The 27,949-nt window shown below is 45.6% G+C and overlaps 1 protein-coding gene across 2 annotated transcripts in view; it reads right to left on the reverse strand.

Annotated features, from left to right (window-relative positions):
- The window catches only part of CLIC5 (chloride intracellular channel 5), a 153,657-nt gene that overhangs the window by 41,309 nt on the left and 84,399 nt on the right, over positions 1-27,949 (reverse strand). For both annotated transcript variants that reach the window (XM_037054154.1, XM_037054146.1), the window contains exons 2-3: positions 4,723-4,832; positions 643-768 (exon numbers count right to left, since the gene is read on the reverse strand). In XM_037054154.1, coding sequence (XP_036910049.1) covers positions 643-768; positions 4,723-4,832 — 236 coding nt within the window. The remainder of the gene's footprint in view (positions 1-642; positions 769-4,722; positions 4,833-27,949) is intronic.

Below are 27,949 nucleotides of genomic sequence, written 5' to 3' on the forward strand. Positions count from 1 at the left end.
CTAGTTTCTGACTACTTTCAGAATTCACCTGACTTTTCTTTGCTCCTATTTCCCATCAGGTGCAGCTTATTGATTGTATCTGAGAGGGACCCACAGCCCTCTGGTCTCTCCCCTCCCGGTGCTCATTTTCAGAAGAGATGCTGCTTTCAGTCAGTTTTTTCATGTTTAATTATGAGCTCAGACCAGATCTGGTCTGATTTAGAACTCTTATTTATCCCTTGGCGTAGTCTGAAGTCATGGGTTACCTCTCTCCTGGCTTATTTTCATTTCATTAGCCTTTCAGCTGTCCTTCTGAAACTAGAGAGACTCTGTCCTCACTTGAGGGTCTTCCAGGCAGAGTGAACTGGAGAGGGGACTTCCTCATGGGGATGAAGGGGCGGAAGCCCTCCCAGTGCTCTCGAGGTCACTCCGTCTAGGAGGGCGCTATCGGCTCCCTGTCACAGGAGCACGTGGGGCTGGACTTCATGGAGCAGCTTTGAGATAGGCAGCCCTTTGTGGGTAAGGAGGGGCGTCCCAGTCTCTGTCTTTGAAAAGAGGGTTCTATGCTCCGAATCAATGACACTCCTTAGGAAATCTCCCACCTCGAAGTTAACACTGACTTTTTTCACTTCCAACATCTTGCAGAAATAAACAACTCATTACTTTTCAGGGGCCAAAGTCTCCTCCAGGAACTCCTCGATCTTATTGACGTCGGTCTTCACATCCCCATTGAAGGTCAGGAAGGGCGGGTGGGTGCCAGGGGCCAGGTTGTGCAAGTCGGCTGGCTTCCTGTAGAAAGAGGGAGATTCAGGTGATGGCTGACCCCAGGGCACCTTATGTGTGGGGAAACCTGGGACTTACTGTAAATGAGACTCCCTGTACTGTGCAATGTGCCTGTCAGCAAAAACGGACTGACAGTGCAGGGTGGGGAGGCTGGAGAAGGTTCTGAGGGGATGTGATCTGGCACAGGAAGTCCACGAGAGAGGAGCGCGTTAAGAGGAAGGAGTTGAGTACTACTAAAAAAACAGGGAGTAATGACAAAGGCCAAGCTTTCAATGCCCAGGGCAGAGGTCGGGCTTTGCTTTCAAAATTGGTTCTTTCACCAATTAGCTTAACAAAAATGCACTATTCAGAATTCCAAACTTTGTATGCTAATGGATTCAATCGCTGCACTTTTAGACTAAGAAATACCTTCTGTGTTGTTACACTCAACAGGAAAGCTAGTGATCTTGTGTTCGATGGGGTCAGGAGGGGGTGGTCTTCATGCCCACCAGTACACTTCTTCCACCAGCTGGTCGGAATGCAAGAGCAGAGACGGAGCAAAGTCAGGGGAAGAAGGGTTGGCAGATGGGGCAGAGAGGGAGGGAGAGGGCTGCGCTGAGACCAGAGCAGGGAGAGAAGGAATAAGAGTAAGAGGATGGAGCCTTCCCCCAGAGGACTAGAGCGCCAGATTCACCCCAAACGCTCTCTGAGAGATGCAACACTTCTTTGTGGGAGTCTGGATTGGAAAACTTTAGACGAGGAACTGAAAAAAAGTAAACAACGAGAGAAGAGGAATCTGTAATGAAACAAATTCCTGGAGTAGCCAGTTTGGGAGGGGAAGAGAAGAATTTCAATCACAGTGCTACTCCCCTCCCGTCTCCCAGACACAGTGTCCGGCTTCATTCTGGAGCACTGGAACTCCTTAGGCAATTGAGACTGAAAGTATTTTTAAAATCTAATTTACTTAGTCCTTTTGTTTGCTTTGTGTGTGTCCCCCTTTTCAGACAATAAAAGGACATTCTTGACCTCCTCCTCCTGTTTTTAGAGCTGACACAAGGCAGCAATGCTTGGCTTCTCAGTGGGGAGGGGAAATCTACACTGATTTATTTTTTAGCCATTACCTCTCTGTGGCTTAAAGAGACAGAGGTTCACGGGTTTTTTTTTCCTGTGACTGGGGAGAACAATGGCCTCGGGAGTCGGACACCCTTGGGAGGTACTGCCCACAGCTGCTGAAGCTCCGCCGGACATGTCCAGTGGGTGCTGGTCAGGTGTGGCCCTCGTTCTTTGTTGGTCCCCTTCAGCATGTAGGGTTGAAATGGTGTACTTAGCATGTAAGCACATACTGTCAAGTTGAATTTGCGGATTATTGTATGTGTACCAGTCCTCTTTCGCTGGCTGATCGCCAGCTCCCTGAGGGCAGAGATGGCGCGAAGAACAGCCAACTTGTGCGGAGCTGCTGCCCTGAGCCTGGCCAGCACTGCATGCAAGGGCTCTCCGTGGCCTGGCCACTGACCCTCACAGTGACCCTATAAGCCAGGCATGACATTGCACAGATGAGGAAATCAAGGCTCATGAAAGTAAGGCAACTCATTCAAGGTCACTTAGCCAGTAAATGGTGGTGCCAGGATGAGAAATCAATTTTCTTAGGAAATGCTGAACTTCATTGTCTCATATTATATCATACATTTAAAAAAATTCCTTAACTGTTGCATATCTTCCTTCCTTCCTCTCTCTTTCTTCCTTTCTTCCCCTCCTCCCTCTTCCCCTCCTCCTCCTTCTCCACCTCCTTCTGTTGAAAGTTTCCTTATCTATAAAACAGGAGTTGAGGTACTTGGCGGTCCCACCAGGGAGGGTGTTGCAGGATCGGACGTGGTAACAGACATGCAGCAACACCATAAGCATCTGGGGAATTTGGGGCCCTCCCTCTCCCGCTCTGAGCTCCAGGTAACACACAAGTCCACGTTCACCAACCACAATCCAGAGAACCCCTCTTCTCCACTGAAGGAAGCTCTTCTCTCAAACCATGAGAAAATCTACTCTCTTTAGCCGTCACAGATAACAACTTCACGGCAGATACGTGTTCGTTTCTCTGACGGATATTAAGTGGGGTCTGAAGAAATCATTTGCCACGGCAGATACAAGAAAACTTACGACTTGAGCCCAGCCTCTTCTTGGGGGATTTAAGGTCTCATTCAAAGGACAAAACAAGCTTCATAACTGATGTGTTGTGGAGAGTGTTGGTATTTGGACCAAGAAGACTGGTCTTTAGAAGCAGCCGCTCCAATCCTAGACGGGCACCTTGGGCAAGCCATTTAAATGTCTCCACTCAGTTTCCTCGTATAAAGGGAATAAGTAAGACCTTCACCAGGTCCTATGTTGTGTGATTTTTTTATGGAAAAGCACTCACCAGTTGTAAAGGGCAGGGACTGTGGGTGCCATAAGCTGGTGAAATACCAAACAACAATGCCAGGCACAGGTGCTGGGGGAGTTTGGTGGGAGGTCAGAGGGATAGACGTGCCTGAGAGTGGAGGAGTGGTGGGGGGCAGAAGCTGCAGGGGCGCTGGGACAATCTGTCCATTCGGGAAGGTGGGGACAGCCTGTACGAGACAGAGGGAGCATTCTAGCCAAGGGCTAGAGGCTGGAGAGAACAAGGGCAGCAGAAGGTGCTCCAACCCGACAGCCTGCTGGGTCATAGAGAAGTGTTAGGAGAGAATACTGGAAAGAACCAAGGCAAGGACAAAGGGAAGCTGCAGATGAGTTCTTCCCCAGGCAATGGGGAGTGTCAGAAGGCATTCTGAGCTGGGAGAACCACGTGATTAGAGAATTGTTTGAGGAAGAACAACCTTATGACGATCCAGACGATGAGAGAGAGAGCTAGAAACACAGAGAGAGAGAGACCTGGAAGGATCTGGAAGGAGGAAGACCAATCTGAAGAACAAACATCCAGGCCCGCTGGTTGGAGTGGGACCTGAACCAGGCATGGGCTGTGAGAATGAATGAGAGAGCTTGGAGGTAAGAGAGAGCACCAGGGAGAAGGCCTTGGCCTGGAGAATGATTGACAAAGGAGGTAGCAAGAGAAGGGAGCCCATAAATCGGGACCTCAAAGGAATTCAGGAGGGGAGCCCAACTCAGAGGAACAGTGACAGATAAAATACGTGTAGATTTCAAAGTGATAATAGAAAATGCAAGTGGACATATCTAGAAGATAGCAGGCTTCTGGGTATAGGATAATTTACACAAAGGTAGTGGAGAGAAGATGCTAAGGTCATTGGGGGAAGAAAGTCGAGGAATGTGATAAACGCTCAGTGAGTGAGCTCCGAGCTATTCCTCATTTAAAGCACAGGCAATAGAGAAGAAACAGAAAACAAGATTGAAAAGAGTGTGAGTTAATACAAAAATATATTGAATAAACTGTAATTGAAAAATATAAAATAAAATTAAAAGCGTGGCTCCTGAAAGTGGGCGGTGCCTGGTATTTTGCTAGGCATTAAGACTGCACTTTAGAAAAGGGAACACGGTAACGTTCCCTCCTCTGCACGTAATCCAGACCTCTCGCATCAGGGGATCCGACGAATGAGAACAGAGCAGGGGAAATGGTCCAGATCACAACTCCCGGAAACCCAGCCTGTCACCCCTGAAGCCCTGCGAGGGTCTCTCAGGATGGGGGCCCTGGAACTACCGGAATGGCTAGCTTGTGGATTTTAAAATGTCTGTGCCCATCTTTGTGCCAGGCATTCTCAACTGGACATCCAGTGTCCACTCCCTCCTTTGTCCTTAGCAATTGAACTTGGCTAATCTGGGCAGCAAAGTGCTCAGCCCCAAGTGTGATACTGGCTTTTGCAGCCTCTGTTGTAGCCAGGCATCTGGCCAAGGCGTGAGCAAGAGGCTGCTGGGAGCCATGGGAAGGCTTTTTCCTTCCCTCGTGGAAGGTTCCCTGTTCCTGCAGCTAAACACGTTCCTCATTAGTACAGCATCTGTTACCTTTTCAGATCCACAGTGGTGACATTGAACACGACTCCTTTCAGCCAGAGGATCATAAACAGACGCTGAGAGAAGGGACAGTTGCCAATGCTTTCCCCATCGATTCCAGCCTAGAAAAAAGGGAACCAGAGTCCTGAGTTGGCACATGCATATTAGCGAGAAGGAATAGAGGGTTATGACACCCAAACCGAACAATGGTCTCAAAAAGACGGGCTAAAACCCAGGCCCAGCCTAATTCAAAGGGCAGTCACCCTCTGTTATTCATCCCTGTCCTCCTAGCGTTTATACCGGGCAGTGCCTGGCACACAGTAAAGGCTCAGTCAATAGGTGCCGAGCAGAATGTGAGTTTCCAGCATGGCAATTAGGTGGAGTTATAACTTTCTAAAACCACAGAACCTGAGCATCTCAGGGAAAAAGAGAACTTCAGTATGACACAGTCTAAAACTAATGCTATTAGACCACCAACCGCTATACCCCAAGTAATCATCTAGTCTGTGCTTGAATATCTCCACTAAGCAGTCATTTCTCTCTTTCAAAGCAGTCCATTTTGAGGACAGTTCTAACACTTAGAAATGCTTTTCTTTGGCTCTACCTAAAAAAATACATTCACCTGAGGCTTACCCTCTTTGACCTTTTGGTCTTTGCCCCACAAGGATACTGTGAATACAAATACCTCAAACTTTGACCTTATCTTTCTATATCTTGCAAGTCAGCAGAATCAACACTTTAACCAATATATTTATTCTGACTAGTACTTGACCTTTAGTGTCAATAAACCATTCCTTTTATATTATCCTTTTACTAAACAAGTACATATTGACTATCAGTTCCATGGAAGACACTGGAGAAGATTGCGCAGGGGATTCACAAATGCATTTACTCAAGGAACTATGGCCTTCTGTGGGCTGGGTGGAGAGAGAGACAGGAGCTGACACCACCAGACAGTGTGACTGAGGGCTTACGGGCTTCTGCTCCTCACCATATTTCTCCTTCCCAGCACCCCCTCAAACAGCATGTTTATGTTTTTATTTTTTTTAATGTCTGTCTGAGAGGCCAGTCTAGCTTTACCTCTGAGTGTGTTGCAGAGACATGAATTTTATAAGAATTTATTTTCAGCAAACATACAAACAAACAGAAAGGTTCGAGAAGTGATCTCTATATAACTGATTTCCACAGAGTGGTTTATTGTCCCCTGACATGGTACTTAAAGGGAGAAACCATCCACTCTCTCTGGTTTGCTGTTGGCTACCCTGGAAACCGTGGCCTCGTCTGGTGGCCCAGGCCCGACTCCTCTGACAGGGAGGCCCAGGGAGCAAGGCCCCCAGGCTCACTTGCAAAGAAGCTGCAAACAATCTAACCAACACACTGAAATAGGGACTTACTAAGACTTTTTTTTTAAAGAAAAGGAGAGAAAAAATGCATTCCCAAAGCACAACACACTACTTTCCCCTCGAGATTTGCTTTGCTGTGGCCTTCCAGTGTGGCGGGAACGGTGACTTCTTTCATAGTGAGGGCCTAATTGTGTGCCTATTTCTGCCTTGCAAATCACTCCCAGAAGAGGCTCAGGTTTATAATGGGAAACTGGCGCCTCTAATGGTGTTGGCTGTAGGTAATTGCCATGAGATTAGTTATTTTACCTCTCCCTGAACTCCATCAAGAGCCCCATCCCTATTGAGTTCTCACTTTTCCTCTGTGCTGGAAAGAGACCCGCCCCTGAGTAGCTGAGACGCCATGGCTCCATTATATAAAATCTGAAAGATGGGAGGGCACAGGTGTGCCTGCCTACAGAGCTAAAGTTACTGATTAAGCCACACTCAGACAGGCCACCATTAACTGAATAATAGCTTGGAGCTAACTTGAGTTTATGATGTCAGTTCCCTGAGACCCTCCTGAGAGATACTCTCTCGACAGGCACCTGGTCCGTGGCCCTTTAAGACATCATAACAATTGAACACTCTCCCAGGGCTAGCTATAATGTAAAGAACAAGTGAAGAATTAAAAAACAAAAAAAAACAAAAGCCACATTCACATATTAGCATCTGTTTTACCTCTGAGAGGGTGATAGGGAATTAAAGAAGGAACTAGTAAAATATTAAAATTGCTATTAGCCAGACAAAAATTATATAATAATGATAGCAATGATAAACTCACTTCAATATTGTTGGGCATTATTCCAAGTGCTTTACATATATTACCAATTCATTTATTCTTATGAGAAGTGAAATATTATCACCCTTTTATAAATGTGGAGACTGAGGCACAGAAAGGGAAAATACCGGGCCTCGGGGCCATGGGATTGAATCCGGGTGGTCTGGCTTGTAACCGCCATGCCCAGAGTCTAACCTGAAGACCCCCGACAGGTAACATGTCCCCATAAGGTCACCAAGGTGGGATGCGATGGTGCTATAAGTTTATGCATGCGTCCTAGCCTTTAGCCCACGTGCGCACAGCCGGCCACAGGTGTAGAGGCTGGTGGCCGTCACAGCAACTCCCTCTTTCACGGTTGTCTTAAATTACGACTCGGGGCCTAGGAGGTGAGAATTGCCAAAGGACCAATTGAAATAATATGTGAAGATTCTGTCATTAACCTTTACTGTTTTCACATCCCTCTTTCGGCTTCTTCCGTTTCTTTTCATTTACTGTGGTAAGAACACTTAACATGAGATCTATGCTGGAACGAATTTTTGAGTGCACAGGACACTGTCGTTGACTGCAGAGGAGAGCAACGTTGTCCAGCACACCTAGAGCTTACTCACCCCGCCCCCGCCCCTGCCGCTGCTACCGCCACTCCCCTCTCTTGTTCTATGACTTTGGCTACTCTAGATACCTGGTGGTAAACGGAAACGTGCCATAATTGTCGTTCTGTGACGGACTGATTTCACCTGGCTCACGTCCTCAGGGCTCACCCGTGTTTCACATATTTCAGAACTTCCTTCTTTCCTAAGGCTGACGGGTATCCCACTCGGTGCACTCTACCTTTCCTTTATCCTTCCATCCCTCGGTGGACGTCTAGGCTGTTTCCACACCTTGGCTATTGTGAACAGTGTTGCAATGGACATGGGAACGCTAATGTCTCTTTGAGATCCCGATTTCAATTCTTTTGGGTAAATACTCAGAAGTAAGAGTAATGGACTGTATGGTAGTTCTATTTTTCATTTTTTTAGGAACCTTTACACTGTCTTCCATAGCGGCTACACCAGTTTCCATTCTCACTAGCAGTACGCAGTGTCCCAATTTCTCTACTTTCTCACTGATACTCGTCATTTGTTTCTCAGTAATAGCCACCTGACAAGTGTGAGGTGAGGTTTCATTGTGGTTTTGACTTGCATTTCCCTGATGTTGGTGGTGTTGAGCATTTCTCGTCTACCTGCTGGCCGGTGTGTCTTCTTTGGAGAAATGTTTGTTCGAGTCCTCAGCCCATTTTTAACTGTGTTACTTGTTTTTCTGCTATTGAGTTGCTCTGCTTTTTTCTTTTTCTCTTTCAAATTTAGTAGTTCTGTGGCCTGAATACACCATTTGTTAAATTTACAGGCTAGATGTGGTGAGCTTGTGGCAACCTCTAGAAACATCAACCAAGAACTAGGTGGTGTTCAGTGGGACCCCAGGCCCTAAAAAGGATGAGGGAAAATCCAGGCAGACTTTGGTCCAAAAAGACCCTGAGCTCTGGGAGCTGGAGACAGGCATAAAGTGGTATACTAGGTTGGATAGTGTCCCTCTCTCCCAACTCAGGTCCACCCAGAACCTATTTGGAAAAAAGGCCTTTGCAGATGAAACCAAGTTAAAATGAAGTCATACTGATTTAGGTAGGGTCCTGAATGTGTTGGGTGTCCTTATATAAGAAGATGGAGGCAGAAATCGAAGTGATGCGTCTACGAACTGAGGAAAACCAAGGATTATCAGAAAATACCAGAAACGGAAAGAGACAAGAGAAAAATTCTTCCCTAGAGGTTCTGGAGAAGGCCTGGCCCTACTGTCCCCTTGATTTCAAACTTCCAGACTTCGGAACTTCAAGAGAATGCATTTCTGCTGTCATGAGCCACCCAGGGTATGATACTTTTTTATGGCAGCCACAGGAAACTAACGCATGCAGGAAAGTGTGGGAAGCAGAATCGGGTACAGCTAATGGCAAACTTCTCAAGTTCGCAATTCCTCTTTGCCATGGGCTGAGTGGGCATGCTCACAATTGCCAGCCAGCTACAGCCCCAAAGTACTTCCTATTCCCTAGATATAGCGAATGTATGGACTATAAATTATACTATATTATACTGTACTATATTACATACTATGTTATACTCTATTATATAGTAAGTTAAAATAAAACAAAATATACAGTATGTACTGTACATATCTGATAATAGCATAATGTAATTATCCTATAGGTTGTACACTATGTGTTGTACGCTGGGTAAATCATTCTGTGCTATGAGATGCTGCCTTTTGTGTAGTCTCTCCCCCTATGCAATGAGCTTGTCTACCCCTAAGACATGGCCATGTCTTCTTTATTTTGCCATCAGCAGCAACAAGCACAGCTGCCTGAAAATTAGTTGATACTCAGTGCCCGTTAGAGTGGATGCGTATTGAGGGGAGGGTGATATCCCTCCCTCTTAATGGCTTGAGTATCTTAAAATTTTGATGTTGGCACTTGGAAGAGAGTTCTGGAAAACAGCAGGAGTTCACGGTTCTAGAGCCATCTCTGCCTCTAATTCACTATATGACCCCAAGTAGGTCAGGCTCCTCCTTTTTTGGGCTCAGTCATTGCATTATAACTTCCTGCCATTCTGAGAATTCAAGTGGCGAATACAGATTTATTAAGATAACAATTCTCAAATTTTGGTCTCAGAATTCTTATATGCCTTTAAAGATTGTTGAGAATCCCAAAGAACTTTTGTTTATGTGGGATATAGCTATCCATATATATTTATTATAAATTAAAGTTGAAATATTTTAAATATTTATTTACTTAATTATTTAAAATATTATAATGATAAACACATTCTATAACATAGACAACACATTTTATTATAAATAAGCTATTTTTAAAAGAAATTTAGTAATAGCCCTGACCGGTGTGGCCTAGTTGGTTGGGCATCATCCTGCAAAGCAAAAGGTTGCTGGTTCGATTCCTGGTCAGGGCACAGGTGTGGGTTGCAGGTTTGGTTCCTAGTTGGGGTGCCTGGAAGAGGCAACTGATTGATGTTTCTCTCTCACATCCATGTTTCTCTCCCCTTCTTTCTCCCTGTCCCCTTCTAAAATTAAATGGATTAAATCTTTTTTGAAAAAAGAAATTTAGTAATATAGTAAGTAAATTGGCTGAAGTATATATGAGAATAAATTTTGCTTTTACACAGAGACGCAGCTGGAAAAGAGAGGAGTAATTTAATAGCCTTTTCAGATAATGATGGGTATTTTCCTTTAATAACATACCCAAAGTCAAGAATGGAAGTTTCCTAAAGGTTAGTTGATAGATGGAATTTGAAACTCTATCAATGAAATGCTTCTGTTCCACTAAAACCCATTCATCTATCTTGCACGTTGAATGGATCACAAATGGGTCATTTGGAAAATAGTGTTTCACTGAGCTGTGCAGGCCTTCCAAGTGCTGACACAGCTCATTATGCGATATCAACACCCCACCCTCAGTGATATGACCACCAAGCCCATCAGAAAAGGTTATGTAAAAATGCTCATAGTGGTGGACACTCCTTTTCCAACATTCCAATTTCTCCTAAGAGCTTACATGTTGGCATTGGCAATAAATCAGCTGTTGTCCTTGAAATGACAAGCTCATTTTGCTGACCTCGAAGGAGACATCTGTCAAATGCCAAGTGTAAAAACACACAGTGGGTCTGCCAGTTTCTCTGAGGCAAAGCCTGCGATCTGTGACAGAAGCCCTGGTTCAGCTCCCAGCTCAGCCCCACGTGTGCTGTCCTCCGACGGCGTCTGCGCTTCGTGACGCATCCCAAGAGCTTCTTGTGCACTCCCCACATTATCAGCCAGAGTGTTTCAGAGACAGGCACTCCAGGGTGAGATTCAATGCCATTACACGCACTGCTTCATCAGGACATTTATAAATGAGACCGGCCCTTCTTTCTCTGCATGTGCATGACTCCTAGTACCCTTGGTACCACTGCCTTGACTTGTGCTAAGGCACCAGCAGCTTTACCCAGGGAAGGACAACCCCAGGGAGTAATGGTATCACTCTGAAAATCATCGTGACTGACCCCCCGACCCCCCCTGCATGCCTGAAAGGGTCTCAGGGACCCCAGGAGTCCATGAAGAACATTTGAGGGCTATTGGTTGAAGACAACCCCCAAACACAGCAGCAGTACGTGGGGAAGCAGCAGTCAATGACGGGAAAGCTGAGCATTGTCCAAAATCGAGGGCACTAAGGTCCAAGAGAGGGAAAAATTACTCAGAGAAGATCCCAAAAGGCAGATGACATTTAAGCCGGACAGAAGTTGTGTCACCTGCCGATTTATCTCTCAACTCCAAATGCACCCTTCAGTCGGAGCTCTGTGAGAGGAGAGCATTCGCTCCAGCGTTTCTAGGTGAGCGCAAAGGCCACTTCCTCAGAAACAGCCCTGGAGGGACACTGCAGGAGGAAGAGGCGCTCCTTCTGCCTCTGGCGTGGGCCGGGGTCCACAGTGTGTGAGGACAGCCCAGAGAGCCCGCCCCAGCCCCAGGCCTAGAACCTGAGCCCCCAGCACCTTGCAGCCTTGGCTGCCCTGAAACGTCTGCAGCCCTCTTGACACAGACACCAAAGCCCTGTAGCTGGCACACAGTCTGCCTACGGCCAGGGTATCTGCAGAGATCCGCCATTTCCTCCGCAAGCCTTGTGTGGCCTGTAGACCTCCTGTTCCTGCTGACACCTGGATCCCACTGCACGCCTCTGCCACCACGGCCAATCACCTGCTCCCCACCTGAGCTCTGGAGGTGGCCTTCTGCTGGCCCAGCAACTCCACCAGCTGTGGTGTGGCCAAACCAATGCACTTCTCCAGGGAGATCTTAACTTCTTCCACGTTTGTTCTTACGTGGGTATTCTCTCTCAGCTGTAGGATACCATGTAGACTTTTCTATATGTTACGGTTACTCTTCTACCATGGTTAACAATTCTTTATGTTTAACTTCTGTTTGAATTATTGTGTGATTTCTTGCTCCTGATTGGACCCAGACTACTATAGATGCTTAAATGTCTGCTATTTCAAAATGTAGTATTTTTAGTCTCTTTGTTTGAGTCCTTTAAAAATCTGGCAAGATTAAGTCCTGACTGAGATACTAGGAGAAAGAAATCTCAATTTTCTGTAGAAAGTTAATTAAGTTACCATTTATGTCACATTTCAACTCTTCGTTGCTCTATGCCATGAAGCCTGTCCCTGAAGTCACAAGTTATTAAACATTATATTCAAATTTACAGCTAAAAATCCTACAATAGTGGAACTGAAGCTGACCTCAGGGATGATACAGTCCAGCTTTTTCTTTTTACTGGTAAGAAAATAAGCCCAGAAAATTCTGACAACTTGCCCATGTTTTCACAGCCTGGTCCCCGGCAGAGTCAGGGACATGCTTCCCGATTCCTGACGCGTGATGCCCATTATGCTGGGCTAGTTGCTATCATGCAGAAAAGAGGGTCAAAGTGACAAAGGTCACAGGCAGAGTGCTTTCATTGGATAGAAAATGACTCATTTATATAGCATGACATTGACCAGCACCATGTGGAAGAAAAAATTTTTCTTTATAATAACAGTACTTGGAGCTGGAGTCATTTAACAAGAAAAATTAGTGTAAAGCAGGCACTGATTTTTCTTATTAGTGTAATTCATACTAATTTTTTCTTATTGATATAAATCAGATAGTATTCCATATTGTTGCCAATTTGAATACTAAATTGTCTGTCCTAATAATTTGATTGGTAAGCTGTTAGCAGGTGGTCTGTGGTCCACTTGAAGATAAGGAGTTCCACACTTAAACATTATTTATCTCGGCAGCCACAAAAGGCTTAACTCAGTGGAGTTACTCGAGAATTTTTCATTCAATAAGCAGCCAGGAAACAAGTATACATCTGAGGCTCCCTAGATTTTCAGCATTTATGTAGTGTTGACTCTCAAGGCTGAATCAGCTCTGTGTCGATGGCTCCCTGTGCACTGCAATGTGAAGGATTCCTGGCCTATCGGTCAGGGTTCTCCAGAGAAATAGAGCCATCAGGGTGTGTTTGTACGTATGTGTGTGTGTCTATACTTGTACATCTACTGTTTTTCTTTCTTTCTGTCTGATCGATCTATCTATCTATCTATCTATCTACCATGAGATTTCTTTAAAAGAATTGTCTCACATGATTGTGGAGGCTTGGTGGGTCCAAAACCTGATGGGGTAGGTGAGCAGGTTGGAGACTCAGGGAAGAAGTGTATTTTGAGTCCAAAGGCAGTTTCCTGGCAGAATGTCCTCTTCCTCAATTTCTTCTATTTAAGTCCTTTAACTAAATGCATGACATCCACACACATTATGGAGGATAATTTGCTTTACTCAAAACCCACTCATTTCAATATTAGCCTCATCCAAAACACACCGGCACAGAAATATCTAGAGTAATGTTTGACCACATAGCTGGACATCAGTCAGGCTGATGCACAATATTAAACATCACACCAGGTAAACTTAAAAATATGACGTGAGACAGGTAGCCCGTCAATCCCATGTCTGACATCAACACCTTAGCTTGCCAACCAGTTATATAAACACCTAAATATGTAAATACCAACCCCCCAAAGGAACCGTAGGCCCCGTACCCAGAAGGCTACTGAGTGTAATGGTCTGAGGAAGAGAGTGGCCCAGTGGTGCCTCTCACCCTGAGTAACGCCTGGTTTAATAGTGGCTTTGGGCCCCAGGCCTCCTACCACTTTGTATGTTGTGAAATATCGCTGTGCTTGAGGCGTCTTGGGAGTGCCCTTCAGCCTTCTTTGAGATTTGTGTCAGTCTGCACTGAAGATGTCTTCACCTTCTGTCCTGCCACAGACTCTGAGAAAGAGCTGCCCTTTCCACCCCAGCACCCATGCCCCTCTCCCTGCCCGTGCTTCCCACCCCTACATGGCTTTCCCCCCTATTCTTTCATGCCCAAACTATTTGGAGAAGTGAACGGGCCTCTTTTAAACTTCTTGTCTGTCCTGCTTCTATTTAACACCTTCTTCTAAAATGAATCTCTTTCAATCAGTCTCTGGGTTCAGCTGAATAGACTATCACAATGTGTGACTTTCGAGGCCAGGTCATGAAAGGTGATACAGATTCTGCCTGGCACTCCCTCCCTTCTTTGGGATCCTCAACCTGGGACACCAACCACCATGTTGTGAGGAAGTCGAGAGCATATCAAGAGGCAGTGTGGCCCAGGCTGGTGTGGCTCAGTGGACTGGGTGCCAGCCTGCAAACCAAAGGGTCACTGGTGTGATTCCCACTCAGGGCACGTGCCTGGGTTGCAAGCCAGGTCCCCATTGTGCATGAGAGGCAACCACAGGTTGATGGTTCTCTCCCTCTCTTTCTCTCTCCCCTGTCTAAAAATAAATTTTAAAAAAGTTTTTTAAAAAATTTTTAAATGAGGCTGTGTGTAGCTTTCTGGCTGACGGTCCCAGCTGGGGTTCCACTGACAGGTGGCATCAACCACCATGTACAAGTGACTGAGACTTTGGATGACTCCAGTGCTCAGCCTTTGTGCTGCTCCAAGTGACATCTGGTGAAGGGAAATTGGTCATCCTTACCAAGCCTCGGTCAAACTTCAGGTTCATGAGCAAAATGAATGTTGTCATTGTTTAAAGTCACTATGTTTTGGAAAAGTTTGTTACCCAGCAGATAACCCCCACTTAGCCTCAAGTATCTTATAGGTAAATTGGGTGCAGAAATATGTACCTTGCAGGGTTATTTTACAACTGAATGATAACATACATAAAATACATGGCATTTGCTTTATAAATTAAGAGCTATTGTCATTATAACCACTGACGACAAACATTTAGGGAGAGCTAATTAAAACATCCCTGTTTGTGAAATACTATGGCTTAGTGAGGAGTCAGTAGAGCGTTCCTTGATGGCACAAAACTTCAACAGTGCCTCAGTGTTACAAGGTTTTGTGTGCGGAGCAACACATTCAGTAGAGAAAGCAAACCCAGGAGGAGCTATGGCCACTTCCCATTGGTCCGAGAAGACTGTTCCTAGACTAGGGCAGTCTCCCCTTGACCGTGCAGGGAATCTGTTCTCGGCAAGGCCATCGAGTTCTTGTGTGGAGCTACATTCTCCAAACAAATATTGTTTACAAGTGACTCAGGATCCCAAGACAAGGAGAGCTGGAACTCAAGGAAGATTGATGGGCGAAGCTGAGGGATCCGGTTTTGTGACAGGTTCCTGGCGATTTTCTATTGAAAATCCAGGAACCTTTGCTACAGATATTTATGGAACCAGCATGCTATTCTTTGAGCATTGTTATGACTCTCAGTGCTTGGACCAGGAAAGCTGAAAGCTGGAATTCTTCCACCTTCGAAATGCACCAAAGCACAGGAAATCAAAGAGTGATACAAATCTACAGCCTCCAATAAACAGAACTCCTTCCCACATGGGTTTAATTTGAAGAAGACATCCCTTCACTTAAGTCTCCCCAGGAGAATACCAGTTCTAATGGAGGAAACATGCCTCCCACCTAATTAGGCCACTGTCAGAAAGCTTTGCTTTCTCCCCTTGACATATTTTTTATGTGTTATTCATGATGCTATAGAAATTAGTTCCAGCTTTTGATCATGAATCCATTTCCCCTATGTTCATGGAATGAGCCTGCAGTTCCAATAATCTTCCAACAAGGAGTGTCTTCACATTGAGCCTTGCTTCTTCCACAGATGTTGGTGTTTGGGATTCTGTGACAACCGAGGTTTCTGAGTTGATACCCATGCTGCCCTCTGCTCTGGTTGTCTGAATGTTGAGTTTGAATATAGCATCTCAGTATCACGTGCTGATCTAGAGACTTCAGAGAAATCACAAAATCTGCCCCCCTCCCTCTCAGTTGGGCTCAGTAAGCGCTCATTTATCCAAACCTCCTAATTATGGCAGATAAAAGCTTATGGCACCAAACTCTGATTCATAAGGTTTGTTATATAGAGTCACTTAAATCCGGGACTCTCTGGAAATTTTTTTGCAAAATAAGTATTTTGTGATATGTTAACAAAGTGTGTAGAGCTTGAAAAATCTATTGGAATATACATTTTAAAATGCCATGCCCAGGCCCCACTCCCAGATATTTTGATTTAATTTTTTAAGAGTAGGGCTCAGGTAGGTGTTTTTTGTTTTTTTCTCAAAACTCTCACAGGGATTTTGATGTTGAACCAGGCCTGGCCACCTCTGACCTGGCGTTGTTCATTAGCATCCCTTAAGGAATGTGTTAAAAAGAAAACTAACAAAAATGCACCCTGAGCCCACTCTGAACACACAGACTCAGAGTGTTGGGGAGACATCTGAGGTGTTGTTCTCTTTGCTCTTTTGTCACCTACTTTCCTATATGTACTGGAAACTCCTTCTCTACCTCCTGCCCCCTTCTACTTTGGCTCCTGCCATCAGGCCTTGCGTGGGCCCTGGAGGGAGTGCTCCAGTTTGAGTCACCCCGGGAATGGAGAGCATGATTTAGATAAGCTGTACGGAGAACCTCAAGTCAACATGACCACAGACGACACCAGGCGCTTCCTGTGATCTTGAGCTCTGCAGGTGGGTCCTCCCTGAGGGTGACAGAGAGCAGCGTGTCGAGGCCCAGAAACCCACCCTCACAGCCCAAGTTCTCATGTGGTCTTACATGAGCTCCACCAGAAACCATATGAGGTCACCCGGCCACTTGGGCAGGGTAGGTCCACGCATCAGGACGAGCATCTCCCCTGAGGGCCTGCTCAGTGCCAGAGCCTGGGAGTGCAGTGGTGAATGCGGCTGCATCTGCTGGAGAAGCTGCCCGTGAGGGACATGCAGCCATGACAGAGCCTGTGTAGAACGGGATCACGAAGGAGACCCCTGAGAGCCCTGAGGAACTTTGGGGGCAGCAATGACTTTTGAGATGTGACCAAAAGGGTAAGAAAGGGATTTATTCAAGTTAAAGAAATGGGCAAGGACATGGGAGCAGAAGGAACTGCGTTAACTCGGGTCTGGAGGCTTGATTACATGATGTAGGAGTGCAGGGAACTGCAGTGTGGTCTTGTCCTCAGAAACCCACAGTCTGAAGAGGTGGGTGTTATCACAGGTAAAGGCACAAAGTAGTCAAAAGCCCATCTTCCTGTGTCCCCTGTGTCCCTACATATGTCTGCCATTCCTCCCATCACTGCTCTCTAAGTCCTAGGCCAGCCTTGACCAACATGCCATCTTCCCCACTTCCATTTCTCAAAGCCAACTCTGAAACCATTAACACTTAAGCATGACTGTGGAAAACTGTTCAACCTTGATCATGGACGGGAAAGTAAGCGAAAAGTCTGAAGCTCCACTGGTGCGGTTTCAGGCAGCTGCCAGAAGGTGAGGAAGAGGAAAGAAGGAAGAGGAGCAACAGGAACTTCCTGGAGTCTTGAAACCAGACCGGTGGCCCTTCCCCCATTGCAGCCTCTGTGAGATCGAGTCAGGTCTCACCTCCGCCACTCCCGAGGACGGAGCTTCTGTCATGGGTGATCAGGCTGAAGGGCAGCACCTCTCATCACAAAGCTGCTTCGATTTTCATCGTTAAAATCTCTATTTAAAATTGCTTCAAGGCTGCTTGGACGGCAGGACTTCAAAACAGAAGCAACCTACTTCTGACTAGTTAACTTGTAGGTGGGAGACTGTAGGAATGTTTAACTTTGCCTTTGATACAAGCGCTATGAATTCAGCACGGTTATGCTTTCCTGTACTCGTGCAGTGAGACCTCAGCCAGCATGTTTGGAGAAGCAGGATGTTTGGGTGGACCGAGTTCCCTGGTAGCCCTGTAAGCAAAAGAGGGCAGTGGAATAAAAAGCGGAGGATAAGGAGCCCTGTGTTCCAAACCCAGCTTAGGCACAAAGAGCTATGTGATCTTGGGTGAATAATCTACCCCTTTCCCGAGCCTTCATTTTGTTACTTATAAAGTGTATAAATTAGAAAAGATGATCTTGAAAGACACGCTAAACTATTCCTAAGATGTAGCTGAGAGAAGGTAAAAATCACTTCTTCTTTTATTTACATCAAAGAATTCCAGTGTTTGAATAGAGACTCGGCAAGCTAAGGCAGCCCCCACCTCCCAGCCCCATTATGGGCTCATGGCACGGGCACAATAAATATTTGTCTAGGGGATGACAGAGCTTGCAGGCTGGCATCTCCCCTGAAAGGCAGACAGGCAGATCTGTGGGGCAGTGGCCAGCACTATAGGTTGGAGGGGAAATAGAGACATGAAGCAAGAACCCCCTGTAACCGCCTTCAAGGCTTTCTTTTATGGTGTTTCCATGATATGCTCAGCATGTTACTTAAAAAGCTATGGAAGAAGCATCCCTTCAGGAGAGCTGCCCCACGCCCACCCAGATCCCTCAAGCTTCACCCAACTCTCTTATTTCCGCCTTGGCCAGCTGAGGCGCAGAGACTTTAGCTGACCTGTCCACAACACAGACCATAGGCAGGGGTGGGATTTGCAGTTATATGAAGATGGTTGAAATCTCAGTCAAAATCATCAGCGTAAGTAATTTATATACGGTCACAAAAGCCAGGGCACCTGAATCCTTTCAAAATTCATTTTTAGAGATTCTCTCGTTAACCCCGGCTTGCCTGTGGTTTTATTCTCTGAAAGAGTAAAAAGCTGAAAACACAGGAAGAACAATTCTGATGATCACAGGGTATAGATTCTAACCAGGGCTGATTCTCACTTGGGGTAAACACAGAAAGGCAGGCTCACACTGCGGCTCCCGAGTCCCCGGGGGAGCGGGGAAGAGAAGCTGTGTAGCTAAGCCCCTCCTCTCCACACTCCTGCTTCTTCCCACCTGGGAGAGAGACATGTCACTCTGCCATCGGGGCCATCATTCCTCCGTGCCTCTCACAGTCCTGACCAGTACACTAAAGGACACCAGAGAAAGTCTTCTGTGTCACTGCAACGGGAGTTCCACCAACCAAGTGCCCACTGCCACGTGAGCCCACCCACTAATGGGTCCTGAGCTCCTGCAGAGCTTAGCGGTCCCAGATGAGTATCCTCTGCTTTATAAAAACAGCCCCACCACTAGAGACATGAAAGCTGAGCCAGGTTTTGTGCCAAGGAGAGTTGATTTCCTTTTCTCCCCCCTTGCTCCCCACTGAGTTATACGTTCAAGCTCAGACCCAGCTATCACTGAAAAGGAGCCTGTCTTTTGTAATCCCCTAGGTCCAAAGGGGAAATGGAAAGCTTTTCCAAATGGCAGACTAAGGCAGGAAATGTTCTATTTATTGTACTCCCATTAAAAAAAAAAAACTAAACCAAACTTACTCAGTAATTATACCACGCACACAATAGTCCAGGCCATCACCCAGGAGGCCACAACCTGATACAGAGTTCCCGTTCCTTCTCAGAAGGGAACATTTTCCAAGACCCACCGTTTTCTTTCGGAAGTCCTCCAGTTACGAGAGACGGGTTGCCCACCCTGCTCTCCGCCCAGCCAGTGTGAGTCAGAAGACCTTCCTGCTGCTGCAAGATGTTCTGCAAGATAAATGTGTCCTTGAGCAAATTATTGCCTCAGTGTGGCCTTCTGCACCCTTGCTTGAAATGGGAAGGGATGACTGGATAATGTCTAACTTGGGATTCACCGCTTCTCTCCGGCTCACTGGTCCAGCATTATTACTTGTACATGAGGAAGTTAGAGATGACCCTTGCTTGTGAAGAGCTATAGTGTAAATTCTCTACTTCATGCCCCAGAGAAAACACTGACAGTGGCCATTAGAAAGATAGAAAATTACATGCCCCCACCCCCAAATAGCCAGAATAAGAGGGCTCCAAAATTAGTGCAAAAGGTGCAAAAATTATTCTGCCCAACTGGACATTATCTGTAAGTCTCAGAAGATGGTTAGATGCTTCTGAGGTCCTTTGGTTCTCAAACACAAGAAACTTTGTTTGGGCTTCTGCATCCTGACCCTGAGAGGACCCCTCCAATCAGCCACCTCATATCACAAGATGAGAAGATGTGTTTCCGGCTCAGCAGAGATTATCCATCCATAGGCTTGGAATCAAAGTTTATATCACTCAAAGCACATCATCTGTACCTCCTTTTAGTTTAAAGGCAAAAGATGAAATATTTGTACCTGTTTGTTAAAAACTGTCTTCTGGCCATGTCCTCTCCAGCCCGACCCCAACAGGCTACTTCTACCTTTGTCAGCCAGGACAAGCCAGTCACAGCAACTTCCCTTTACTTGCAAAACCTATCTAAGGAAGGAAGCCTGTTGTTGTTGAGCTATGTTTAGAAGAGATGATGCTACACAATGGCCTAGGGATTAATCGCAGATAGACTTCTAGATCCTATCTAATGCTTAGGATCAACCCCTTTAAAGTGTCCTTTGATGGAGGCTCAGGAATGACAAAGCTGTTTCAACGGACGCTTCATCTACCAGCCATTGCAAGGGGCTGCTGGGAGTACGACACAGAAAGTTCTAAGGTCTCAACTAGGATCACTGGGGAAGAAGGTCAGTGTCATTTAGTGATGAGGTGTTTGATTGGCAACGTTCACCTGAGGTGGTATTGTGCAGACGCGTTTACACAGAGCGGGGAACTGCTGAAGACATAAAAGAAAAGGGAAAAACTAAAATGAGAAGCACAATTTTCCCGTCTGTTCTCCCAATTTGCTCTCACCACACCATTCTTTAACAGGATTTCTTTCTACTAAGTCATAAAACAGACCATCTTTTATTTTTTTCTCCTCAGCCCTGTGATATATATAGTTCAAGGCCAGGGACATCCATTCCTATTCCAAAGGCAGCCTGCAGACCAGGACTGTAGCCTCAGACACACTGTGGAGCTGAAGAGAACCTTAGAGACAAATTTACATTAGCAGAGTATGTGATTATTCACTAGTTCTGAGCAGCACATCTCTTCCCTCAATCCTTTCACTGAGGAAGGAAAAAAAGAAGGTTTGCATTGGCCTCAGACCTCGGTCCCTCATCTGTCACTGGGAACAACAGCAGCTGCCCACCTGGGTCACTGGTTCTCCGTGAGAGCAAATGAGATAATGTCCAGGCAAGCACTTTGAGGGGAGGAGGCGCAATAATAACACACCACCCACACCCCGTCCATCTTTGTTAGCGGAGTGAAATTATATCTAGAATGCCACACCCAACCGCTTGATAGTCCTTTAGGAAAATGAGAATGAGTCCATCCCTCAACCCGGTCCCATGGAGAGCTTTCTGTCTCTCCCCCAGAATTCCCAGTAATGGTCCTAAAAAGAACAATTTTCCTGGTAGAAAATCTCAGGTTGTCTACGGCCCATGCTACTCAATTAGGATCAGCAGCAACAGCATCCCCTAGGAGCTTGGTGATAATAGAGATCCTCAGGTTCTACTCCAGACTTACTGAGAAGGCTGGTCTTCAGAACCTTCGGAAGACAAAGGCCTCATATAGCAACAATGCAAATACCTCCATAACCTGTGCATTAGGTCAGTGATGTCCTGTTTTTGTTTTTTGTTGTTGTTTTAAAAAGTACATCTTTGCACATCTGGATTTCACAATACTCCTACTGAGAAAAAAATCTCTACCCTCGCACATAGTAATCTGGCCCTATTGCGTTTAAAAAGGGTCAGTGAATCTCGGCCAAATTTCCATACCTTGTGCGGAGGAGGAGCCGGCTTGCAAGAGTGGCAGGCTGGTGCTGAAAGTGAACACTGATGCTGAAACTGGAGCGGGGCTAAATTATTTATTGAAATTCCATGATGTGGCTTGTGCATTAGGAGCCAGCAGAGCTTAAAGACATCAGAATGCCCGTCCTGTGCAGGCTCCGTCCTCCGCCCCGTGAAGCCACCTGCCTTGTAGTCTGTGGGACCAGTCAGAGGTCGGAACCTCCCCTGAGAGGTTAAGTGATGGGACGCTGACGCGGCGTGGACAGTGGACGGGCTTTCTGCAGGAGCCACCCTGACAGCTCCCAGTGCTCATCACTGAGCAGCGCAGTGGCTCGGGAGGCTACCTGCCTGAAACCCCCAGTTCATAGAAAGCCTGCATAGAAAACAAGAGAGCCAGTCTGTTGCAGCTAAGCCTTCAGATAGATAGATAGACAGACAGGCGGACAGATAGACAGACAGGCAGATAGATTTTAGAGAGAGAGGAAGAGAAAGAGAGAAAGAAACATCAATGTGAGAGATGTGATTGCCTCCCATACGAGCCCTGCCTGGGGATTGAATCCACAACCTAGCTATATGCCCTGACTGGGAATCAAACCCCCAACTTTTTGGTGTACGGGACAACACTCCAGCCGATTAAGCAACACTGACCAGAGCTAACTCCTTTTTTTAAAAAAAAAAAATTCTCTGCTTCAAGGTTTCTACCAATATAATGGGGAGAAAAGGTTTCTTTGCCAACCAATGACAATATATACAAAACGAATTAAATTCTATAAATAAATTGCCCTTTTATAAGCACTAATATTTGAGCCTTAAAAGCAAAATACTATAAACAGCACATCCATCAATAGCAAAATTGTTAATTACAGTATGATATGGTTGTATTATGGAATAGTATACAGCTATTAAAAAGAATGAATTGGAACCTTATGTATCTCTGGAGGGAGTGTCACAATAGGAGAAGAAAGCAAGTCACAAAGTAACAGGAATAGTATGATCCCTTTTCAAATTTAAAACACATAGTTTTATTCTTCATTGTTTTAAATCTTGTTAGTCTCCATTTTAATAATCACTCTAACCTCTTTTGAAATGGTTAGTCAACTCTGGAATGACTTGGACACGAATTTCTTAAAACAATGAGAACAGATAAAAGGTGGGTAGTCAGGTAAACAACAACAATGACCTTGGGGCATTATTGATTGTCCCTGGGGTGAACCTTATGTGTGCATCTTCTGCTGTGTGCGTCAAGGTGCCATTTTTGTTTGATTTGTCAGTACTGAATGAATAGTGCAGATCTGCCCATGAAACAGAAGAAGACATTAATCTCTTTTAGGGGTTTGTCCTTTGCAAATAAACCATGTTTAAGCTACATGATGATTTAGAATAAATAACATAATAAACATTATATAGTGATTTATAATAAATATATGAATGTGGTAAATATTTATTTAAGTGAATAGACTGGCCAATGTTTGCAGTCTATTCTTGTATAACAGGGAGCATAGCCACTCCTCCACATTTCGTTTTTGACCCCACGGTCTTCTGGACCTCACCTCCCTCTTTCCTACGACTGCACGTCAGCCTTCTTACAGTGACCTATAAACTTCGTTTTTAGCAAATGCCCCTGCAAGCTTTAATGACGGGTGTACAGTAATTATTATGACTGCATGCCAATCGGAGTGAATCGGAACGGCTTTGTGACCTCCGGAGGGAGACGGCTTCCTTGTCACCCTCCCAGCACACTCTCCCAGATGGACAGTCCAGCTGACTTGCCTCTGCCATTCGCAACATTTAAAATAATGGACAGATATGTGGGAACATCCTAAATCATTTCTTTGGCTTTTTAGAGCCCATACTCGGGACCCTTCCGTGACATTTCACGGGTGACAGGATCAAACCAACCCCCCGGGCTGCCTCCCAGGACCCTCCCTCTTTCAGTTTTCTCAATATTGTACTTTCAGCACCCTCTGCCCCCCACCCCGCCACACCTCCAGGCAAACTGCTTGCCCACCACCTCTGTCAGAGTTCCACTGGCTATATTTGTACTGTGGTCTGTGCCCTTTCTCTCCTCCGGATTGCGTTTTCCCAACTCTATTTTCAAATGTCCACTCAGATCCCACCCTCATGGCAAACCGTTTTTAGGTGCAAGAGCCATCCATTGAGTGCGCGCCTAGAGTCTTTCCCCGTGGCTTGCTATGACACCAACGTGAAAGACGCAGAGCACGAAAAGGCGAAATACAACAGCAGGGCAGCTCCTGCGCTTTGCAATCTACTGCACTTTGCCGCTTACCAGTTCTGTAATCTTAGACAAGATTTCCTGGCCTTGGTTTGCTCATCTGTAAAGTGGGGATGCAATGTGATACAAACTTCAGAGTCGTGACTAAGATTAAGTGAGATAGTTTATATAAAGCACTTAAGGATAGCTTGTGGTACAAAATAAGCATTACTTAAATTATGATCTATCTGACCCAATATGCCTGTCAGTATTGCCGGTGGTTGGGAAATTGACTTCATTTCCTTCCACGTTTTCCACAAACAGGAACATGGTGTTGTCACTTTGTGATGAGACATTCCTCGCTCTAACTTGGGATTAGTTAATAGGGGGTGGTTCCTGAGAAGTCATTGGAAATTTCCAAATAAAGACGTAAATGGGCATTCTTAAATACTTCAAATACATTCATCTAGGACTATTCATTCAACCACGTTTATTGAGATCGTCTAGATTCGGTGGCTCTCAAATGTTAGCATGCCTCAGAGCCAGCTGGAAGCTTGTTCAGACACAGTAGGTGTGGGGTGAAGCCCAAGAATCTGTACTTCTAACAAGTTCCCAGGTGATGCTTCTGGCATAGAGACCGCACTTGAGAAGCTGTGCCCTGGGTGCCAGGGGCGGGAACCAGTATGAGAAGGCTGTGGGTCAGCCTTCCAAAACAGCCAGCAGCCTGGGGCTTATGAAAGCACACAACTGAGTGGGATGAACCACGGCCTGGGTTAAACAATCCAATTCTGGCCCTGGTTCCATTCTCCATTGAAATGTGACCTTAAGCACGTGACTTCCTCTGAGCCTTGGCTTTCCTATTTATAAATTTAGGATAGGAACATCCCCTTCATACTTCGCAGTGTGAAGACCCAGGACAAATGTACAGTGGTTTGTATGCTGACTGAAGGTGAAACTGAAGGGTCAGAGGAGGGGATACATCCTTCCCTTTTTAAGTCCAAAGTGACCCCTTGAGTGCAAGAGAGACCCTCTAAGCAAGTCACATACTTCCCCAACTCACTGAAGTATTATTTAGTGTCTTAAGACCCAACTACCACATACAACCTGAATAGATTCCCTAGTAACTTAAAACCTTAAAGCAGCTTTGACTCAAGAGCCCTTCTCTGGAAAGTGACGTTTATGGAAGGTGCACCAAGGCTACGTGCCCGTCGTCTGCCTTTCTGGGTTCTGCCTCGTCTTGTATCATAATGGGCTGCTGGTACTTGCAGCACCTGTTAAAATCTCCATAGTAAATTACATGTCACTCTCCTGGCCTCGGTTTCTTTCTCACCAACTGTCACTAGAAAAAAATGAAAAATACATCACACAAAGTTTTCTACTGCATTTGCTATTTTAAGAAAACTGACAACATTGTTCTTCACATTCTTTGGTGTTCCCCACACACTCCACATAAAACGCCCGTGAGAAACAGCCTTAGAACTCAGTGCCCACATAGGATTCAATGCCATGGGAGAACGCTAGAGATGAATGTTGTGAGTAAAACACACTGCAAAATGTGTAGGCTATATGATCCTAATAGTTTTTAAAAGACTGGAAAAAAGAAACCAAAGTACAATGAGAAGTTACTGTTGGGAAGTGGATTATGGATGATCTTCTCTATACTTGGCTGTTCCAAGTTTTCCACATAGAGCATGAATGACTTCCATAAGTGGAAAACAAATAGCATGATTTTTTAAAGTAACTCAGTGGTAGGGAATTTTATTTCCTCCAAGAAATTATATGGCTCCTTCTGCTCTCAGAAACCTCATAAATGATTGTGTTTTTCCCCATGCCTTCCAAGAAGGTCAAAATCATATTTGAAATGCACTTTAAAAAGCCATGTTGCCCCTTATCACAGGCAGGTTCTTAAAGTCCTTATTTTCATTTCCTATTTTATTGCAGCTCCTATTATATGGTATTTCTTATTAGACAAGTAGAATCTTCTCATCTTATGTAATTTCTGATATTTCTAAACACTGATGTTTTTAGAAACTCCCTGCGGGGGGGGGGGGGAGGAGGGGGACAAATAAGTGACAATTTTAACAAATGAAAAAAGGTAGCCTCTATGCACTTGAAAAAGTAATGTAATTTCTCAAAGGCTTAGGATCTATAACCAGGAGGAAGAGGAAGCAGGGGGCAAAGACCACAAAGCATACAACGTTTCTTTTGTGCAAGCCGTGAGGACTCAGATGAGGTACAGGGAAGAGCCCCCTGTACCTCAAGGTACCCCTGACTGCGGACCCTGTGGGGGTCAGGAAATCTGTGTTTCCCATCATTGTTCAGCTTTGGTGGGCATCCGCCAAGGAGACCGCCCTGAACGAAGACTCCGTATCTGATGGGATACAGAGGGTAGGCAAAGATGACTCTGAGGCTTTGATCCTAGGACACTGGGAGATGGGAAAACTACTGTGAGAAATGTGAAATGTGCGGGAGGCTGGCTTCAGAGAACAGTAGTAGATAGGAGTTGTGGTGGCCGCCAACCATCAGTTTGGAACAGTGACAGAACACAGGACCACAGATCATGCAGGGCGCATGTTCTTGTTCCAGCCCCACCCTATCAGTTTGGGTAACTTGGGATAGGCCCCAAGTTGGGACTTGCTTGGGACTCAGTTTCCTTGAGTTGGACTGGTTCACCTCTAAGGCTTCTCCAGTTCTTTCACTGGGTGAGTCTATGACATTATGTATATACAAGCGCCACAACTCAGGAGAGATTTCCCACACGGAGATGAAGACTTGGGTCAGCTCTGTTGGTCTCAGGTTGCGTGGCTGATAGATGAGTGCTTTTAATAAGGGACATTTAAGAAGTCAATGATTAGCTTTTAGTGCTGACTGACACTTTTATCTGTTGTCTGGGAGTCATTCTAAATGGCATACAACAGGAGTCTGTGAGAAATGAAAAAGAAGAGTGATAAATCCATAAATGGAAGAAGCCTTGGTAAAGGGGAGAGATGATTGGATCATAAAGGGAGTTACTGAGGCTGGTTGCCTATTTTTATGCGCTGCACAGGAGAAAAGCCTGCATGTTCTGGAAAATGGAAGAAAATGAAACACCGATAAAACAGAGGAGCTGAGCTTCCTTGTGGCTTATACTCAGTGAGAGCCCATAATTCTCAATAAATCTGTTAAACCCCCAGCCCTCTATGCAGGGACTTCTTCACAGCCCGATCTAAAGTCCACACAGCAGTATAGGAAGCGAGGGATGCTGGGGAATGGCTGGGTAGGGCTTTGTTAGTATTCTCACTAGGAAGCCTTAAAAATCCACAGCTTCGGGGAAGGGGTGTGTGCAATCATGCACAGAGCCACCAAAGGGCCACCGAAAGAGCAATGTCCCTGCACTTCCAAGTGAGTGTTAAGATTGGGTAAGTGATGTCCCGAAAGAGGAGTTTTTGCACACCCCATGCCTCGTGGGTGGGTTTTCTCGCAGCCTGCAGGAAGAGGGGAGGTGGCAGTCTGCAGAGCTCAGCTCAGGCCTACACGCCTCCTGCATATCTCAGTTCCCCACAGGAATCACGGTTGGGGAGGGGGGAGGGGGAGGGGACACCTGCAGGTGGTAGGTAGGGGCTGGCTGGTACAAAGAGGCAACAGGTAGGTGAAGGTAGGTTGGAATGTCTGAGTAAAAAGAGAATACAAATAACTATTCGTTCGTCGATTCATTCATTTCAATTTTTGCATCTCTGCATCCATTTACCAAATATTTACTCAGCACCAGAAAGAAAAGGCTCATCCCTGAATTAGGGACTAAAACATAGTGTTTTTCTCGGGTAAGGCTTTTATTCCACTCTCCCATCTAAATCAGCCCCCTGCTTATTTCCTTCATAGCACGTTTTATACTCTGAAATTACTCTGCTTATTTCTCTATGCCCTATCTGTCTCACCCACCAGAATAGAAGCCTTGTGAAGGAAGGAGTCCTATCTGCATTGTTCACTACTATATTCCAGCATCTAGAACAGTATCTAGATGGCCCCACATAAGAGGACCTCAAAAAATTTCTTGAATGAATGATTCAGAGATGAACAGAACCAGGGCCCTTTGAGAAGAGACTCTAACAGAGTATAGGAAAAAGCCCGGTGGGACAGTAAGGGCAAGGGAAAGCCAGCACAGAAGGTGACTTGGCCCTGCACTCTACATGATAAAGAGTACTTGGCATCATAAAACAAGCAAAATATCAGAGCAATCTTCAATGCATTGGT

This window comes from Sturnira hondurensis, unplaced genomic scaffold (genome assembly GCF_014824575.4).
Source record: "Sturnira hondurensis isolate 20B ecotype Veracruz unplaced genomic scaffold, ASM1482457v3 Scaffold0000880, whole genome shotgun sequence".
Taxonomy (NCBI): domain Eukaryota; kingdom Metazoa; phylum Chordata; class Mammalia; order Chiroptera; family Phyllostomidae; genus Sturnira; species Sturnira hondurensis.